A 19,352-nucleotide genomic window follows, 5' to 3' on the forward strand; every position below is an offset into this window, starting at 1 on the left:
ACACTTGATCACTACACATAGCATAAATAAGATGGTGCACGCCGCTGCTCTAGTACCGTGGCAACAGTTGGTTCCTGTTTGAGGGGCATGTGGTCGGGGACAGAGTGAGGGGCCACAGCATCCAGACCTGTGTCCTCTGGAGCTCGAGGGGGTTTGGCTTTCTCCTCCCCCACCCGAGGTTCTTCTTTAGCAGGAAGTGCATGCTGGCTGCTTCCTGGCTGACTCTTTTTGTGTAAGGTAGGGCTGGAGGGCACAGCAACCTTGGCGCCCCCCACTGCACCTTAAACAGAGGACAATAGAGCTTGTGGTTAGCAGCTAAAGTCAGGGCTACAGATGAAATCTGACACTTGAAAGATTCATCCCACCAAACTGACTTCTCAGCAAAACAGATGTTTGATATTTATATATACACACACACACACACACACACAATTGCAATCAAAATGATTCAACCCCCCAACCCCCAGAATTTTTAAACATTACATCTGAGTTGAGTGACATATTCAAAGTCATAATGTGACCATATAACCTAATATTTCTAAATAGCAGGATTTTTTAAAAATACAGCCATGTCATAAATATTCAGCCCCTATTGCATGTAGCTGTTTCTTAAATATGTAAGGCTACACAAGTAATTGTTTTAAAAGACAATTAAGCCCTCACTCTACAATGGCACTTAAGTTTTAAAATTTAAGTTTAGTGTCGTAAGCAAAAATGTATTTCTATGCAAAAAATGCAATACAAATTGAGCTGTCTCAAAAGCTAATAAGAGTTTTTCATTACACAAGATTTCCAAGGCACTTCAATTTCCAACCGACAAAGTTGGCAGCACCATTCATACATTTTTAAAACATGGTACTGCAGCAACCTTCTTGGGTGTGGAAGAAATAAAAACTTCAAGGGAAATGTTGACTTGAATATTCAGGAAGGAATTTGCAAAGACCTGTGAAGTCCTGTGAGAATATTTTATGGACGTATGACACTAAACTGAAAATGAGTTTTAGATCCATGTGTCAGCAGTACATCTGGAGTAAGATGACAAGGTGATGACAAGAAAGACACCATCCCCACAGTCAAGCATGGAGGTGGTTCAGTCCTGTTATGGGGGTGATTTGCTACTGCAGGAAATGGCTACCCTGACAGTGCGACTGGCACCATGGAGTTTTTCAGGTATCAGGCCATTTTAGCAAAGAATGTGATGCCTTCAGTGTGTAAATTGAAGCTTGGTGATCACTGGACTTTCCAGCAAGACAACTACACCAAGTTGTCCAAATAGTTCAGGGATGGGTCCTGGAATGTCCTCTCAGTCCATCATTAAAATCCCATTGAAAATCTTTTTTGGGATTTGAAGGAAGCAGTGGCAGCACAGAAACCAAAGAATGTCAATGAGCTGAAAGCTTTTGCTCATGAGAAATGTGTAAAAATTCTAATAGAGAGGTGTCCGAAGCCTGAGAAAACTTAACTGAAACATTTATTTGACGTTATTAAGGATAAAGGATGCTCCACAAATGACTGACTTTGGGGGTTGAATAATTTTGGCATGACATTTGTGGAGAGAATTAGTTATTTTTTTATTTTAAAATTTGAGTAAACTGAACTCTCAAAATCACTTACTAACTTTTAAAAACTTACTTTGACTGTTTACTGAGGTTTTAGTTGTTGAGTTTTAATTCACATCACCAGAACATATTGCTTGGTCAGGGGGGTTGAATAATTTTGATTGCAATTCTATGTATGTGTGTGTGTGTGTGTATATATATATATGATATGATATAATCAAATATCACAGCTAAGCAATAATAACTCAGTATCTGATGGTAAAAGAGTAGGACTGAGTATAACAACTTCAGCTCCATTCAACGCAATTAGGCATATCATAAAATATCGATATATCATTTATTGATCAGCATGTTATTTTAACGATATGTTTTTGAGGCATCAATATTTCAACATTAGCCGAACAAAAGCCAAATTTGTGTGCTTTCCAAATCACTGTGAGTTGGCCTTCTGTTTAATGTAGTCTGGTGTAATAGCTTTGGGAAACCACAAGGGGGTGATATAACATTTACTGAAGGCATTAGCGGGTAGGACAAGGAACAGTTCAAACTATGTTGTTAATCTAGTCAGCGTACACACAAAACTTACAAAGCATTTTGTACTTAAAGAATGAACAAAGTGATGTTGAGGAGTTTGCAGGTTGGCAGTGCATGAAACTGGTGTAACTGCACAAACTGAACCTTTAGAAATTATGCAATTTCATTGTATGGAGCCTTGAATAGGTTTCATTCAAGCTATCAAACCACAAAAAGACATAATTGTCACTGAATAGTCACAATACATTGTGTAGGCTATTTGAAAGATATATTCACACAATATATCATCCAGTGATGGATAGAGTAAATAATCTTTGTCGGTTGATAATGATTTGGGTTTGAATTTAATGGAAAACTATGCAAGTTTCGCTCCGTAGCACTGCAGAATTGAGCAGCCTCCACAGTTGTAGTTGGGCGTATAGAAAATAATTGTTAAATTTTAATATGCGTCATGTCGTAAGCCAGATGCGTCCGGTGTGGATCACCCTTTAATCTATCCTGCTGCTCACACTAAACCAAAGTTGTGTTGAGAAATATGTTTTAAGAGACAAACTACTGTGCAACGAGCAACTCAAACTGTATCTGAAAAAATGCCGATATATATCGATAATCATCTGGAAAAATGTCTGATTATTGATGCATGAAAAAAGCACTGATCCCAAGCCCAAACACAATGCATGGCAATATCAGCGTGCCCGTACAGTTTGCTTCACTTTTGTCCTGTATTGTGCCTTACTGTAAGTGGCTCTGACAACAATGAGAATTACCAGTTTCAGCATTTCTCCTTACTTGGATGACCTGCTTCTTCATCAATTTAACTGGAGGGAGTTATATGAAAGCACACAAAAAATTATTGATATAATGATCTATGAATGCAAAATTGTGAGAACAAGAATCGCAATATATAAATACATGATTGTTTTTGCACAGTAAAAAGCAACATTTGTGAGTGGGCAGCTGAACTTGAGGGAAGGCTGTGTAGAGTAGGTCAGGAGCCTGGCACCAAGACAAGGACATACTGGCACATTTGGCCTGACACTGTCTCACACTCATATATCGAGTTACTGGATCACTCCCTGTTGTCACATTTCACCACTTGACTGATGCCCTCATTTCAACATGAAAACAATAACAGTCCAGTTTTTCAACAATAATCTAATGTATGCTCACTTTTACACACAAAAGAGAAAGGCATGGACATACAGCTTAGGCATTTGTTGCCATGTATATTTTAATGACAGAAGTACCACAGTAAATTTTTATGGGGTAAATAAACAGAAATGTGGAAACATTAACATGCAGCATGAGCATTGTGTGCGTGTTTGTAAATGCCTGCTCAGAAGCAAATAGAATCCAGGCAGCAGACCTTGTGTGGCTGGGGCCTCCAGACCTCCCCAGCGCTGACTGTGTCTTTTCTTCAGGTTGATGTCAATACGGGACGGAGTAAAGGCGTAGCTGGACTGATCTGGCTGGATTAGATTCCTGAAACAACAGCAGGTGAGAGAAATTAACCACCCTTCAGTAAATCACCCTATGGACCAGTGACTTGAGATCAAGATGCCCATCCAGAACTCTTACCTGAGCTTAACCTGCCATTTAAAGACAGTGTTTGGTCCACAATCCGGATGAAGGCGCAAAAAATTGGGATCACTGTGGACAGAAGTTTATGATGAGTGGAAACAGAGCCACATGATTTATGTTTGATTTACGATGTTACATTTGTTGTAGTTTGTGAATGACAAAAAGCCTTTAATTGTTCAGCAACACATGATGTGTAACTAAATGCTAATCTATGCAATTTTCCGGAGTCGGACGCCTAACTGAATTTGAACCTGGTTTGGAAGATAAGAGTGAAGTCTTGTTCCCTGAACAGCACCCTGGATGTCTCCCGGCAAATTTCTTTCACGTAGATGTTAACAACCATCAGGTCAGTCCCTTTCTCATACGAGTCATTCTTCACAAGCTTCAGGTTTACCATCGGTTCAGGACCTAAACACACATTAGTCATGAGAAAAAAGGTACCCTATAGTACACTCCAACTAGCGTGTTATGTCTGAACTAGACCAAATAAAGGTCAAATAAATAAACTGACCTTCTGTGTCCTCTTCCTGGTTTCCTCCATGTGGCTCCTCCTTGGACTTGTCTCTCTTCTCCTCTGTGCAGCTTTTCTGAGGGAAATCCTCTCTCTTGGAGGCAGTGGTTGAGATAGGCTCTCCAGATCCCAAATTATGAGGTGGAAGCATTTTAGGGACCTGTGCAGCAGCCTCTGGCTTCTTCACTTCCTTTCTGTTTTCTCGCTCTTCCGATGCTATTCTTTCAGCGCATGCGTCACCAGAAGTGTGTTCTCTCATGAGAGATGAAGAATTCTCCTGCTGTGCCACCTTTGGATTACAGAACTGGGAAAGTATCTTGCTCTCGTCTACTTCAACCTATAAACAACATAAAAGGACGGGCCACAGGGTGTGAGAGACTCCCGGAATATTGTGCCCGAGTCGCATGGACTCATTTTATGGTGCTTTTGTAGTCCTTTTTGGTGCTTGACAGCCCTTGGTCAATGTATGCTTTTATTGTACGGTAAAGAGCAGAGTGAACATTCAACTAAACAAAGCTTTTAATGCTACAGAGAATAAAGAAAATCAAATGGGTTTGGAACAACATGAAAGTAAATTACATTAAAAGGGTAAATATTATTTTTCTTAATTACTGGTATTCCTTTAAGAGGTGTAAAGTCTCACCTGAGAATGGCTTGTTGGCCTACTGTCCAACTCTTTTACCTTCTGCGATGTTTGGCATGCTTGACCTTTGACCAGCAGCTGAGCCCTGCTGTCTTTAGAATTGCTAGATGACGATACAGCACTGCTACTGGCTGATGCATTTGGCTTTCCATTAACTGCTGGCTTGGATTGAGGCTCTCTTGCCGAACTGGGGGCTTGAGTGGGCTCCTTTGTGTTTCTGGAGGGCTGTGTGGTGCGCTTCGCACTGGGCTCATTGTTCAGGTCTGCTTTATCACCTGATTTAAGCTCAGCTGCTTTCGTAACTGAACTGTAAGTGTGCTCCATCTGTTTGCCTTTCATTCCTCGTTTCAACCCTCGGTCGGGTTTACCTCGTTTCTGCTCAGCAGAGTTCAGTGTGGATGTTTTCTGCATTTCAATGGTTTCAGCAGATTTTTCTGACTGCCCCGTGGTTGACTGCTGGAGGTTACTGTCATTCTCTTTAAGAATGTTGACTGGTTCAGTTTCTTTCTTGTTCTGTTCAGGGGAAAAACAAATAAATATAGCTCAGTCGAAGGATCTCTGACCAGGCAGAAATCCATGAGCACAAAAGTATAATGGCACAGTATAACAGGGTTCCAACCCTTTTTGACCAATTAATTTCCATGACTTTCCCAGTCATTCTTGATTGCCTGGAATAGATTTTGATAGCGTAGGTCATTATCACGAAAACAGAATCAAAATAAATTCTTACCGCGAGGGTGGGCCAGGTGTTAAGGGGGATCTTCTTGTGCATGACAAGCTGCATAACATTTGCTTTCTCCTTATAAAGCAGTTTACTGCAGGAGGCCTCAATCTCCTCATGGAGGTGACAACTCCATTCACGGCCATCTGAGAAAATACACAGTATTCACATTCAATATAAACTCTGACATAAAAGACAAGCATAGCATACACCCACAAAAGGACGATAAACCTGGAAGACATAAGATTTAATATAGACACACGTGCACACACACACACACTCTATCTTTACCTGGCATGCGGATATGACAAGCCGTATCAGAAAAGGCAGAATCGATGTCCTCTACTCTCTGCACCCCATCTCCACAGTTCAGCCTGACAATCACCTCGTATGCACTCTGTTTCCAGTCCAGAAACAAATCTACAAAGTCAAATGAATATACATGTAGTCTGAATCTGTCTTTATGCCAATACAAACACAGTGATAGCCCCACAACCTATATAGTAAAGCACTGACAAAAATATCTGATTATCAACTTTAATGAAAATTTAAAAAAAAATAAATAAAAGTAAAATATCAAGTGACAGACCTATAAGAAAATATTTTTGCCATTTTGAAATTATCGGCATATGTGATTTAAAAACCCACATTGCAACCAATCACTAGTAATAATAATGTCACAAGGTAAATGTATTCACTGTTGTAGTCACAACAACAAGCAGCAAGATAAGGAAAGACAAAGGATTTCTGAAAACAAATCCAAGAGCTATTTATATTTTTGTGCATTACAAACCCAAAAACTAAGAAACACACTTTCAAGAAATAAAGAACATTACCTGATTTCATGGTAACACTACTCAACCAGACAAAGCAGAAACTCCCCTCATTTCAAAAACAAGCAAGACAGTGCTAGTTGCTCTGTAACTGGGTATAGCATAGGTGCATTTATGCACATGCTAGTGAGCAGGTCAGAGAGAGAGGGAGAGAGAGCAGGAAAGAACGAGAAAGAGCCGAGTGCGCGTTTATCTCTAAGGATCAGGCTTCAGAGTCAAGTGACAGTTCGTCCCGTCCCCTTAACTCTCTCTCTCTAACACACACACAAACATCTAAAAGGTCAGAAAGAAGCCTGGCTTTTTTGTGTACCACACCCCACAGCTGGGCTCCAATTCCACATGACGTCATCTCTTCACTGCCAGCATCCCATGAGCCTTCTTTGCATGACAGGAACCAACATTAACACTATAGACCATTTAAAGGATGTAAACAATAACAAAGGAATTCGAACGCTACTGTGCATGTCTGGTCCTAAAAGATTTCCGGTATCTGCTTTTTTTATAACCCAGAACTGTCAAATTAAATTGACTAGGGTTTAATTTAGAGTCTAGCTAAAACAGAACAAACGAGATATGGCCAAAAACTGAAAATTAACAAGAGGAGTCATTACCGGATCCTTTAAATAAGACTCTGAGTCAACAAATTCTCTCAAAAAACATCAAAAGTTTACCTGAAGTGACTTATCCTGACTTGATGTTGACACTGAGCGTGTCTATGCGAGAGGAGTGATGGAAGTGTATCGTAGGTTAGATGCACACAATTATTTCCTCAGCAGTATGGTTGGAAAAACTGGATCGCTCCTATTATAATCAATGAAGCTTTTAACGCAGCAAGCATGTGACTTGTAGACAAAGGGTTTTTCTTTTTAGTTGTATATATATAAAAAAAAAAAAAATATATATATATATATATTTCCTTGTGTGTCTCTTCTGTTTTAGCTTCTATAATACTCCAGCTACTCTGAAATTTGGCAGTGTAATACTGCAGATATTTTTGACTTTTGTATGACAAAATACTTATGTTCCTCATTTGTTAGTCGCTGCTAAATGAATAAATGTAAATTACTTGCGCAACTTCATTCATTATACTGGGAGAAATCTATATACATTTTTAGAGCCCGTGAAAAAATACTCTGACTTAACTAGCCAGCTTAGCTCTACCTATCAAACTTACTATTAGTTGGCAAAAATGTCATTCACCGACCAAAGATAAGATGTGTGCTGCTACATATCCTAGAGTTGTTAGAACTGCACGTATCAAGCTGTCTCAATTCACTGCAGCGGTTCATGCATCCATTTGTGGTGTCTTTTTCTGCAGTCTAAAAACGTTAATTTCCGTTAGTTCCAGGCATCCAGGGAGCATCCAGCCACCGAACAACATGGTCCACATTTTAATAATGACACTATTACAATCACATTGTATGTTAATCATGTCACTATGAATGAAGAGCCTCCTGCTGTTCAAGGAACAAAGATGTCACTTCCTTACACTGACAAATAGTCCTTGAAATGGTCTATAGAGAGAGACTCTACCATTGCCAGACGGGATGCCAGTGCATCTCTTCACTGTACTCTCCCACATGGACCATCTAAGCTCACTGAGAAGAAACTCGACACTCGAAGAGGAGAATGAAAGAGGAAGACAATAGCTTGCCCATATCGGATGCATGTAGAGAGGGCAATGAGGGCACTGAATAAAAAGGGATAGTTCACACAAAAATTATAATTCCATCACCATTTACTCTAGAGGTCGACCAATGTATATTGGTTTTTCAGATTAATCAGTGTCATTGCCAATATGTTTTTTTTTTCTCAGTGTGTGTGTTTGTGTGTGTGTGTGTGTGTGTGTGTATACACACACACACACACACACACACACACACACACACTGATGAGCCAAAACATTTTGACCACCTGCCTAATATGCTGTTGGTCCTCCGCGTGCCGCCAAAACAGCGCTGACCCGCCGAGACATGGATTCTTGTGGTATCTAGCACCAAGACATTAGCAACAGATCCTTCAAGTCCTGTAAATGGGAGGTGGAGCCACCGTGGATCGGACTTTTTGGTCTAGCACATCCCACAGATGCTCAATCGGATTGAGATCTGGGAAATTTGGAGGCCAGGGCAACACCTCTTCATTATGTTCATCAAACCATTCCCAAACAATGTGTGCAGTGTGGCAGGGTGCATTATCCTGCTGAAAGAGGCCAGAGCCATCAGGGAATAGCATTGCCATGAAGGGGTGTACCTGGTCTGCAACAATGTTTAGGTAGGTGGCATGTGTCAAATTGACGTCCTCGTGAGTGGCCGGACCCAGGGTTTCCCAGCAGAACATTGCCCACAGCATCACACTCCCTCCCTTGTCATCTTCCCACAGTGCATCCTGGTGACATCACTTCCCCAGGTAAATGGCCAACACACTCTGTCCACATGATGTAAAAGAAAACGGGACTCATCGGACCTGGTGACCTTCTTCCTCTACTCCAAGGTCCAGTTCCGACACTCATGTGCCCATTGTAGGCGGTTTTGACGGTGGACTGGGGTCATCATGGGCACTCCGACTGGTCTGCGGCTACGCTGCAGGGTGCGATGCACTGCATGTTGTGACACATTCCTCCCGTAACCATCATTAAAATTTTCGGTGACTTGTGCCACGTGACCTTCTGTCAGTTCGAACCAGATGGGATAGCCTTCGTTGCCCTCGTGCATCAATGAGCCTTGGGCGCTCAACACTGTCGCCGGTTTGTCTCTCCTCGGACCACTGTCGGTGGGCACTTACCTCTGCTGACCGGGAGCACCCCACAAGCCTTGCCGTTTCAGAGATGCTCTGACCCAGTTGTCTGGCCATAACAATTTGGCCCTTGTCAAAGCCGCTCAGGTCTTTACTCCTGTTCATTTCTCCTGCATTCAACACGGTGACTCTGTAAACTGATATGTTCGAATACCATCTAATCTACCCAGACCTTGACATGTGGCCTTAGGAGATGATCAACGTTATTTGCTTCACCTGTGAGTGGTTATAATGCTTTGGTCCATTGGTGTGGTGTATATAATATACACTATATTGCCAAAAGTATTCGCTCACCCATCCAAATAATTGAATTCAGGTGTTCCAATCACTTCCATGGCCACAGGAGTATAAAATGAAGCACCTAGGCATGCAGACTGCTTCTACAAACATTTGTGAAAGAATGGGCCGCTCTCAGGAGCTCAGTGAATTCCAGCGTGGTACTGTGATAGGATGCCACCTGTGCAACAAGTCCAGTCGTGAAATTTCCTCGCTACTAAATATTCCACAGTCAACTGTCAGTGGTATTATATCAAAGTGGAAGCGATTGGGAATGACAGCAACTCAGCCACGAAGTGGTAGGCCACGTAAAATGACAGAGAGGGGTCAGCGGATGCTGAGGCGCATAGTGCACAGAGGTCGCCAACTTTCTGCAGAGTCAATCGCTACAGACCTCCAAAGTTCATGTGGCCTTCAGATTAGCTCAAGAACAGTGCGTAGAGAGCTTCATGGAATGGGTTTCCATGGCCGAGCAGCTGCATCCAAGCCATACATCACCAAGTGCAATGCAAAGCGTCAGTTGCAGTGGTGTAAAGCACGCCACCACTGGACTCTAGAGCAGTGGAGACGCGTTCTCTGGAGTGACGAATCACGCTTCTCCATCTGGCAATCTGATGGACGAGTCTGGGTTTGGCGGTTGCCAGGAGAACGGTACTTGTCTGACTGCATTGTGCCAACTGTGAAGTTTGGTGGAAGGGGGATTATGGTGTGGGGTTGTTTTTCAGGAGCTGGGCTTGGCCCCTTAGTTCCAGTGAAAGGAACTCTGAATGCTTCAGCATACCAAGAGATTTTGGACAATTCCATGCTCCCAACTTTGTGGGAACAGTTTGGGGATGGCCCCTTCCTGTTCCAACATGACTGCGCACCAGTGCACAAAGCAAGGTCCATAAAGACATGGATGAGCAAGTTTGGTGTGGAAGAACTTGACTGGCCTGCACAGAGTCCTGACCTCAATCCGATAGAGCACCTTTGGGATGAATTAGAGAGAAGACTGCGAGCCAGGCCTTCTCGTTCAACATCAGTGTCTGACCTCACAAATGCACTCCTGGAAGAATGGTCAAAAATTCCCATAAACACACTCCTAAACCTTGTGGAAAGCCTTCCCAGAAGAGTTGAAGCTGTTATAGCTGCAAAGGGTGGGCCGACGTCATATTAAACCCTATGGATTAAGAATGGGATGTCACTTAAGTTCATATGCGTCTAAAGGCAGATGAGCAAATACTTTTGGCAATATAGTGTATATACACAAACCGATCAGCCACAACATTAAAACCACCTACCCAATATTGTGTAGGTCCCCCTCGTGCCGCCAAAACAGCGCCAACTCGCAATGCTATTCTTCTCACCACAATTGCACACAGCGGTTATCTGAGTTACCGTAGACTTTGTCAGTTCAAACCAGTCTAGCCATTCTCTGTTGACCTCTCTCATCAACAAGGCATTTCCATCCACAGAAATGCCGCTCACTGGATGTTTTTTGTTTTTGGCACCATTCGGAGTAAATTCTAGAGACTAATCCCAGGAGATCAGCAGTTACAGAAATACTCAAACCAGCCCATCTAGCACCAACAATCATGCCAAGCTCCAAATCACTGAGATCATATTTTTTCCCCATTCTGATGGTTGATGTGAACATTAACTGAAGCTCCTGACCCGTATCTGCATGATTTTATGCACTGCTGCCACACGATTGGCTGATTAGATAATCGCATGGATGACTGTTGGTGCCAGTCGGGCTGGTTTGAGTATTTTTCCTCTTGCTGGTGAAGTCTCAATTCTCTGTATAGTAAATACACATGCATTGTGCGTAATGAATAAGCATGCACTGCTCCACACAATTGGTTTCCTTGGTTAGGATGTGCCGTCGAGTCGAGTAAAAACATTAGTAAATTTTCACCCATTGTACAAAGGTGCCCGAGTTTGTTCCTGGAACAACTCGAGACACCTCTCCCATCGCGTGAAGTTCAGGAAGTAAAAAAAAAGAAAGAAAAGAAAATGGACACTGCGTTTATTGTTAATTTTTGTCAACACATTAAATCACAGATATTAACGCGTTAATTCTGATGAACTTCTGGTGGCTTTAAAAAGGCTTAATTTGGTGAAAATTTGCCTTTTCCACCACCTTAGTTATCAGTATCTGCAAAATCTATTAACAATCCACCTCTAATTGACATACCCTCAAGTTGTTCCAAACCCTTTTGACTTTCTATCTTCCATAGAACACAATATGAGATGCTAGGCAGAAGGTCAGTCACAGCCACCGTCCACTTTAATTGCATCTTTTATTCATACATTGAAAATGAATGGTGACTGAGGTGAACATTCGGCCTAGCATATCCTTAAGGCCAAAGTATACTTCGGTTGACAGCACTGGTAATCACTCCGCACACAGTATGCGTGACACAAATTTCGTCATCAGCACACTCCGAGCAGACTGTCCGTGCACGGGCTAGATTTTCTCGACACACGGAGCGTCCTCGTCTGTATGCATCGTCGCCCCATGCGCCTGCTGTTGACTGTACTAAGAGAGTAATCGCAAAGTAGTCGTAGTGCGCATGCATCGAACGCGTTCACATTCCTTCATGGTCAGAAGCATACATGGGCCTTTTTTGTGTTCCACAGAAGAAAGAGTATGATGGCCTGTGGTGTGCGGGAGTGTGATGAATAATCTGCAAGGCCTGTAGAATGAGGAATGTTACTGATAAGCTGAGTGAAGTCTTCCCATATGTGTTTGGGCAGAGCCACACTACTGACCTTGACAAAGCCCTCCTTCAATGAACCAGAGACTCACAGGCTCAGATTACAACAGTTCAGCACTCAGCACAGCACTGCAGAGGCAAAACACATCCAGCAGACAGGGCACAGCCTGAAACACAGGCTGGCACACACAGACTAAACAAACAAAATGTTCATGTGCATTTGCCAGCCTGGTCACGAGAGTCAAGCATTAGTCATTCTAAATCAAAAACATCTCCAGAAAATTAAGGTATTAGGAATGTCGATTTACTGACAACTGATCAGCATGTTATTTTCTCTATGTTTTTGAGGCATCAATATATTAATATTAGCCAACATTTAAATTAGAAGCCTTACTTGTGTGCTTTCCAATTCACTGTCAGTTGGCCTTCTGTTTAATGTAGTTGGGCGTAATAGCTTTGGGAGACCACAAGGGGGTGATATAGCATTTACTGTACTTAATACTGAAGGACGCGTCAATGCGGTCCAGGTGGCAGTCCAAAGTTGTGAATCTAGTCACCATACACACAAAAGTTATGAAGGTTTTTGTACTTTAAAGAATTAGTGACGTTGATGAGTTTGCAGTTTAGAATTTGAAACTGATGTAACTGCGCAACTGAATGATTAGAAACGGCAATGTTCCTTATGCATTGTTTTTAATAAATAAAATTGTTTATTTATTATTTCTCTGTATGTAGCCATGACTAGGTTTCATTCAAGCTGTCAAACCACAAAAAGACATAACTGTAACTGAGAATACTTTGTATAGGCTATATGAAAGGTACATATACAATACAGTATATCATCCAGTGATAGACAGAATAAATAATCTTTGTCCTTTGGTAATGATTTGGGTTTGAATTTTATGGAAAACTATGCGAGTTGCGCTCCGTGACGCTGCAGAATTTTTAGCAGCCTCCGGAGTCGCAGCTGGGCGATGCCGACAGATGGCGAGCGACGCCGTAATGTGCGTACCTTTATAGAAAATAATTTATTCTAATTTTAGAATGTGCCACGTCATCCGCCAGACGTGTCCTGTGTGCGACACCCTTTAAGTTACCCTGCTGTTGTGTTGATAAATATGTATGAAGAGATAAAGACTATTGTGCAATGATTAGCCCTAATTATATTTGAAAAAAATGCCAATACAGATCGATCCCAACCCTAGTAGGTGTATGGTTTAGGAACTGCCTTCTTAATATAAGTTCAATAAATCTTAAAGGGATAGTTCACCCAAAAATGTTAATTCTGTCATTTACTCAACCTCTTGTAGTAAAAAAAAACAAACTGAACGTTCTTCAGTCGAACACAAAAGGACATGCCAGGCATAAAGATAAGGATTTACAGTCTCAGTCACAATTAATTTTCATGGTATGCAAAAAAGATGCAATGGAAGTGAATGAGTGACTGAGACTCACATCTACTTTTGTCTTTCACAGAAAATAGAAAGTCAAATGGGTTTGGAACAACATTAAATTGAGTAAATGACGCTAATTTTGTATTTATCATGAAACTATCACTTTAAGTCAATCGGGTTGTAAACATACAGTCGGTTAAGTCTAAGAAGCTGCTCTACATGTTTCAAATAGGTCAAATATTAAGTCAAGCATCTCAAAATCTAAAATTAGATGTCTATTCTCAATGTAGGCAATGTGCGTGATAATGAGTAACACCGCTTTAGATGAATGCATTGCATACGTGCCTTAACCAAACAGGTGATCATTTAGGTAATTATATAAATATCCAAACAGAGAAAATGGCTCAATGAGGAAAGCTGATGGTAACTGTCAAAAGCGATGTGAAATTTAAAGCAGCTCTGTATGAATGGAGAAAGAATAAAGACAAATGCTTAAAGACATTACGGGTACAGATTTATATTGTTTTGCACAATACATATCTGTAAAAAGTATCTGAGATAACGTGTGTATAAAATCCCCTTTCTATAGCTGTAGTTTTACTTTCATTTTCTCTTCTTCAGTTTCTTTAGAGATGAAAGGTGATTACTAAAGCTGATTCATGATTACCAGAGGAGCCAGAAATGTTAGCCTAAATGAAAGTGGATTCGCCACATCCCAGCTAAAATCACTTTCCCATTCCAAAAATTATTATTTCTTTGACTGGCCAAAGAATTGGCTAAATCTACACTTATAAACTTTGTGCCATGACTATATAAATATTGATCGACTGATATGGGTTTTTTAATGGCCGATGCAGATATCGAGAGAGCAGGGTGGCCAATAGGCTGATACCATACTGATATAATCACAATTTAATAAAGTAAATAAATATAAAATTGCAAAAAAAAAAAAAAAAAATTAAACTCTTATTTAGCACTATATTTACTCAATTTCTCACTAAACTTGAACTTATAATAATATAAAATATAAAAATATAAAATAATATTGTATTTAAAATGGTAGATAGCAGTTTCTTCTGACTTCTGTTTAGTCATCACATTTTAGTCATTTATTTGCACATGAAGAAATTGTTCATATATTAGGAAGAAGGAAATAACAGCACACAGTAGTTCAACAACCATGGACAGCATGTACGCATTAACAATTGCATTTTCTCAAAAAATACAGAATCAAACCAATTGTACATACAGTACATAGTGAATAAGACATTTACTTATAGCACACGTGAAGCGCTTTTACTTGAAGTTGCACTCATGCGCTCGTGCGAATCCAACAAGATCAGCAGCAATCTCCTGACAGTTTAAATGGCCTGGATCACCTGTTTGGATTGTCACGGAGTGACCATCAAGATTTGTGAATCAGAGGAACTTTTGATCCTGAAGTTTTGATTCTGGCTGATAGAATACGCGCTTCAGAGGAAGATATTAGATAAGCACTCAATAGGAAGAAAACGCTGGATTTTCGTGAGGTTCGTGAATTACATCTGTTTAAACGAGATATTCGCATATTTGCAGATGATATATGATATTAGTTTTATTGATATTTGCCTTTTTATCATTAGACAAGACAGTTTAAAAAAAACAGGGAACTGTTGAGGAGAACCTGATAGATTACATGCTTCAGAGGAAGATTTATGAGCGTTCCACAGGATGCTGGATCTGCTGAAGTTGTGTGAGGTTAGTTTATTACATCTGTTTAAACGAGATATGCGCATATTTGCAGACGGTGTATGATATTAGTTTTTCTGATATTTGCCTTTTTATCATTAGACTAGACAGTTAAAAGTTACAGGGAACTGTTGAGGAGAGACAGGGAGAATGAAACAGGTGAGCACTTTAACATTATGAGTTCAAAAGCGTGTGCTGCGGCTCTGATATGCGGACCATTTAAATGACAGTGTTGCACACCGGTCTATTATTGTAGTAACATGATGGCACATAACAACAAAATGAACCGTTACTGGTCGTTCACATGTCTCAGTCGTTTCACATGCAAGCAGGCGCTTCTCAGCACACAAGAAACAAATTGGCCAAACGGGAAAATGTATCGCCTGATGCCGATAATTAAAGTCAGAATATCGTCTGATTTATCGCCTCAGCAATATATCGGTCGACAGGCTTGGGGAGTAACGGATTACTTGTAACAGTGTTAGGTTATCAGGATACACAAATTAGGTAACTGTAATCGTTAGTTACATAAAAAATAATCTTAATCAGATTACAGTTAAAAAAATTAATTGGGATTACTATCAGGTTTAAAAGTTTTAATTTCTGATAAAAGAAATAGTGAATTTTCCTGACATAAAGTGATACAGACAGCTGTTTGTTTAGAGTGAGAGATGGTTTAGATGTGTGTTCTCATTGGGCTCTCTCCCATGACTCACTTGAGTCAGGAGCACCTCCTACTGTCGCATGCGCAAATAATACCTGTCTCACATCAGCACTAAACAATTTTGACATTATTCGCTCTTTAAAAGAGAAAAGCGAAACAACATTAAAGTTTAGTGGAATTTATGCCTTCCAGCTGTGAAGATGCTCTCATTATCCAAGGACCTGAGAATCTGAAGGTAATAAGAGCCACACAGAAATCACAATAGTTAGGTTAGCTAAAATGAGTTAATATTAAAATGTGTTAAAATGAGTTAGCCTTAGTGCTAAAAGAAATCCCTCATCATTTGGCGGGAGCAGGAATAGCTGCCAATAATGACACGATTTGCTCATAATTGCTGGCACGGCATAGAAATCCCCTGGTTTGCATGGTTGCAAATGCGAACTGTACTAAATTAGCCAAGGCATCCTATATGTTGCTCTGTTCCGTATTGAAGTTGGAAAAAAATTACCACTCCCCCAGGTGAACGGTACTTAAACCTTAATCATTTAAGAAATGTTTTTTTTTGATACAACAATACTCCTGGAAAACCTGCTATGACTTTCTCTCCTTTATCACCTCTTATGCATCCCTGATCATTATTAACCACTCCAGATTTTACACATAAATACCAAATTCATTGAAAATGTGTTTTAAGTTCTTAGAAAAGAAAGTTCAATTAAGAATTTATCTGATTTTGATAAATTATTGTCGAGAACAGTTCAAATGTCTGAGTGAGGGAGACATTCTGGCAAATGTAACATGTTCAACACTTATAGTAATTAGGAATAAGTAAGTGAAAAGACACTTAAAAAGTTTGAATCTGTTTTATCTATTCTTTAAAACTACTTTTTGTTTTCTTTTTGGAATCAAAACTTTTTTCCCCCTTTAAAATCCTACTTAAACAGAAACATAAACATAAAAATCAGCCATAAACTGTTAGCTGGTGATGTTTGACTATGGATCATGAGCAAACAGAGGAAAGACACTCTCCAGCATTTAATTATGACAATAATAATGATGATGACGATGATAACGTGTGATCTACCTATTGAATACAGTCTGACTCTTAAGTTAATGAATAGAGCAAATTACAATTGCCTATACAGACTAACTGCAATACATGGTAGAATTACACTGCAGTGTTTTTGAATCTGAGGTATATCCTGTCAGATTTAGTTTCATGTTAACCAAGACATTATTCAGTGCATCTGTTCTGATTACATTTGCTTTATAAGAAATCTTCTCTTTCTGTAGCAGACAGAGAACTCACCTGATTTCTTAAAAAAAAAAATATATATATATATATATATATATACGAGTTGTTCTACATTAACAGCTCATTTTCTTGGTATGTTTGCTTGGTAGGGTGCAGTGTACATGTTTTTTTTCCTTAGATATAATAAAAGCTACAACAGTACTCATAATATTACTCAAACATGTTCTGTTTGCATTCAAGGCATAATTATATTGATTTTATCTTGACTTTATTTACAATGTGTCCTTGTGGTAACCCAAAAGTAATGAAAAGCAATCTGATTACATTACTTCCATATTGATGTAACTGGATTATGTTACTGATTACATTTATTGTTAAGTAATCAGTCATCTGTAACAGAATACATTTTAAATTAACCCACCCAACCCTGTCGGTCCACCACTATATATATATATATATATATATATACACTGAATAGCAAAGCAGATCAAGATAAAGAGGTCAAACGAACTGGAGTCAAGGCCCTGAGTGAGATAAAATTATAACTTTTGTAAGTGTTTACAAACTGAGATCAAGAACACTCTTCTCACCTTTCCTAGTCTCTGTGTTGGTAACTGAGGCTGCCCGCTTGGCCTCCTTGCTCTCCTGCTTGGCTCTATCCTTCTGCTTCTTCTTGCTTGTGCTGGCCGTGTCGTCAGGTGCTCTCTGACCTCGCCTTCGGCCCGTTTCACTGGGTCCTGTACTGCTGCTGGCCATCTTCAGCCACTTGCCACTAATGGGCCGGCCGTCACCCACCTCGCTCCCACTACCGGAGCCGCTTCCACAGGGGTCTGGATCTGAGCTGTGCCGTTTCCTGCCCGGTCCAGCTATCTTGGCGGCGTTTCTCGTGAGAGCACTCCCAGAAGAGAATCAGAGGGAGACTGAGAACAAGAAAACAGTGATGAATGTAATGTGAACAGCGAACTATGGTTGATTGACAGAACATTCATATATTACAAGAGTTAACACTTAATGAACTGAAATACAAATGTGCAATCACAGTAAATGCCAGTAAAATCACACTCACAAAAAAAGCAAACAAATGCATCTATAGGTTCGTATTATACAAGAGGATTCCCTTGGACATGTGGCTACATCGCTGACTGAAAGCTACTTAAAGATATTTAACCTAACTCGTTGATTCCAACACAGTGTTCTGAAAAACGTAATTTGCAAAAAAAAAAGGCTGTTTTCCTAAAAAGAATAGTTCAAAAATTAAAATTCATTACACTTCCTAACGCTCTGCGTATGCGTCAAGCACTAGGAAGTGTAATCAAGCTGGAAATCATGATTGCCAAGAAGACTGTTGATGTCAAGATTTATATATTTTAAAAAAAGTTATATTTTGGTCTGTTCTCGCCCAAAACAGCTTAAATCGCTTTAGAAGACATGGCTTAATCCACCTCATATGGATTACTTTTATGCTGCCATTGTGCTTTTTGGAGCTTCAAAGTTTTGGTCACCATTCACTTGCATTGTATGGACCAACAGAGCTGAAATATTCTAAAAAATGTAGTTTGTGTTCTGCAGAAGAAAGTAAGTTATACACATCTGGGGCAGCATAAGGGTGAGTAGCCTAAATAATAGGATCATTTTCATTTTTGGGTTTACTATTCTTTTAATAACTCTTTATTAGATTATATGAATTGTCTAGCCATCAATACTGTAATGACACTTTGCTGTTATTATTCAAAACGAAACCATATGCAAGAACAGCAACATATTCTATTTATTGTTATTGTGAATGAAAAAAAAGTGGCTTCTATCGTTTCCACCTTTTGTTCTCTAATTCAGTTGTCATATGAGAAGACTGCAGCCACGGAAACTAACAGTTTATAAAGCTGTAATACTCGCTAATGCCTCGGCAGCTAACCCAGCTAGCTTAGTCTGTCAGACTCGATTTCACCCTCAAGTCTTTCCTTACACCAAAACAAAACTGCCTCTTAATGTTAACATGCGTTCTACTGGTGCCAAATATCGTGAGTTAGAAGTGTGTCATTTCTTTACTGGTTGTACGAAAGCCGGTTAGCTGTTTGGAGTGAGGAGCGAGCTAGAAGAGCAGGAGGAGGCCTCTCGTGCTGCACCGGCTCCCGCACGCGCGAGACTAACAACACTATACCGC

General features: G+C 40.1%; 1 protein-coding gene across 6 annotated transcripts in view; it reads right to left on the reverse strand.

Moving 5' to 3' along the window:
• Positions 1 to 19,352, reverse strand: part of LOC127419056 (ubiquitin carboxyl-terminal hydrolase 19-like) — a 42,291-nt gene that overhangs the window by 22,461 nt on the left and 478 nt on the right. For 2 of the 6 annotated variants that reach the window (XM_051660121.1, XM_051660118.1), the window contains exons 2-11: positions 17,782 to 18,111; positions 5,841 to 5,969; positions 5,559 to 5,695; positions 4,829 to 5,341; positions 4,186 to 4,522; positions 3,926 to 4,082; positions 3,672 to 3,743; positions 3,460 to 3,575; positions 2,861 to 2,911; positions 57 to 280 (exon numbers count right to left, since the gene is read on the reverse strand). In XM_051660121.1, the coding sequence (XP_051516081.1) occupies positions 57 to 280; positions 2,861 to 2,911; positions 3,460 to 3,575; positions 3,672 to 3,743; positions 3,926 to 4,082; positions 4,186 to 4,522; positions 4,829 to 5,341; positions 5,559 to 5,695; positions 5,841 to 5,969; positions 17,782 to 17,947 (1,902 nt within the window). In that variant the 5' untranslated portion in view covers positions 17,948 to 18,111. Of the gene's footprint in view, positions 1 to 56; positions 281 to 2,860; positions 2,912 to 3,459; positions 3,576 to 3,671; positions 3,744 to 3,925; positions 4,083 to 4,185; positions 4,523 to 4,828; positions 5,342 to 5,558; positions 5,696 to 5,840; positions 5,970 to 6,385; positions 6,528 to 17,781; positions 18,112 to 19,352 lie in introns of those variants that run through there. The other 4 variants (XM_051660123.1, XM_051660120.1, XM_051660122.1 and 1 more) reach the window with 3 other exon arrangements.

Source organism: Myxocyprinus asiaticus, chromosome 28, assembly GCF_019703515.2.
Source record: "Myxocyprinus asiaticus isolate MX2 ecotype Aquarium Trade chromosome 28, UBuf_Myxa_2, whole genome shotgun sequence".
NCBI lineage: Eukaryota > Metazoa > Chordata > Actinopteri > Cypriniformes > Catostomidae > Myxocyprinus > Myxocyprinus asiaticus.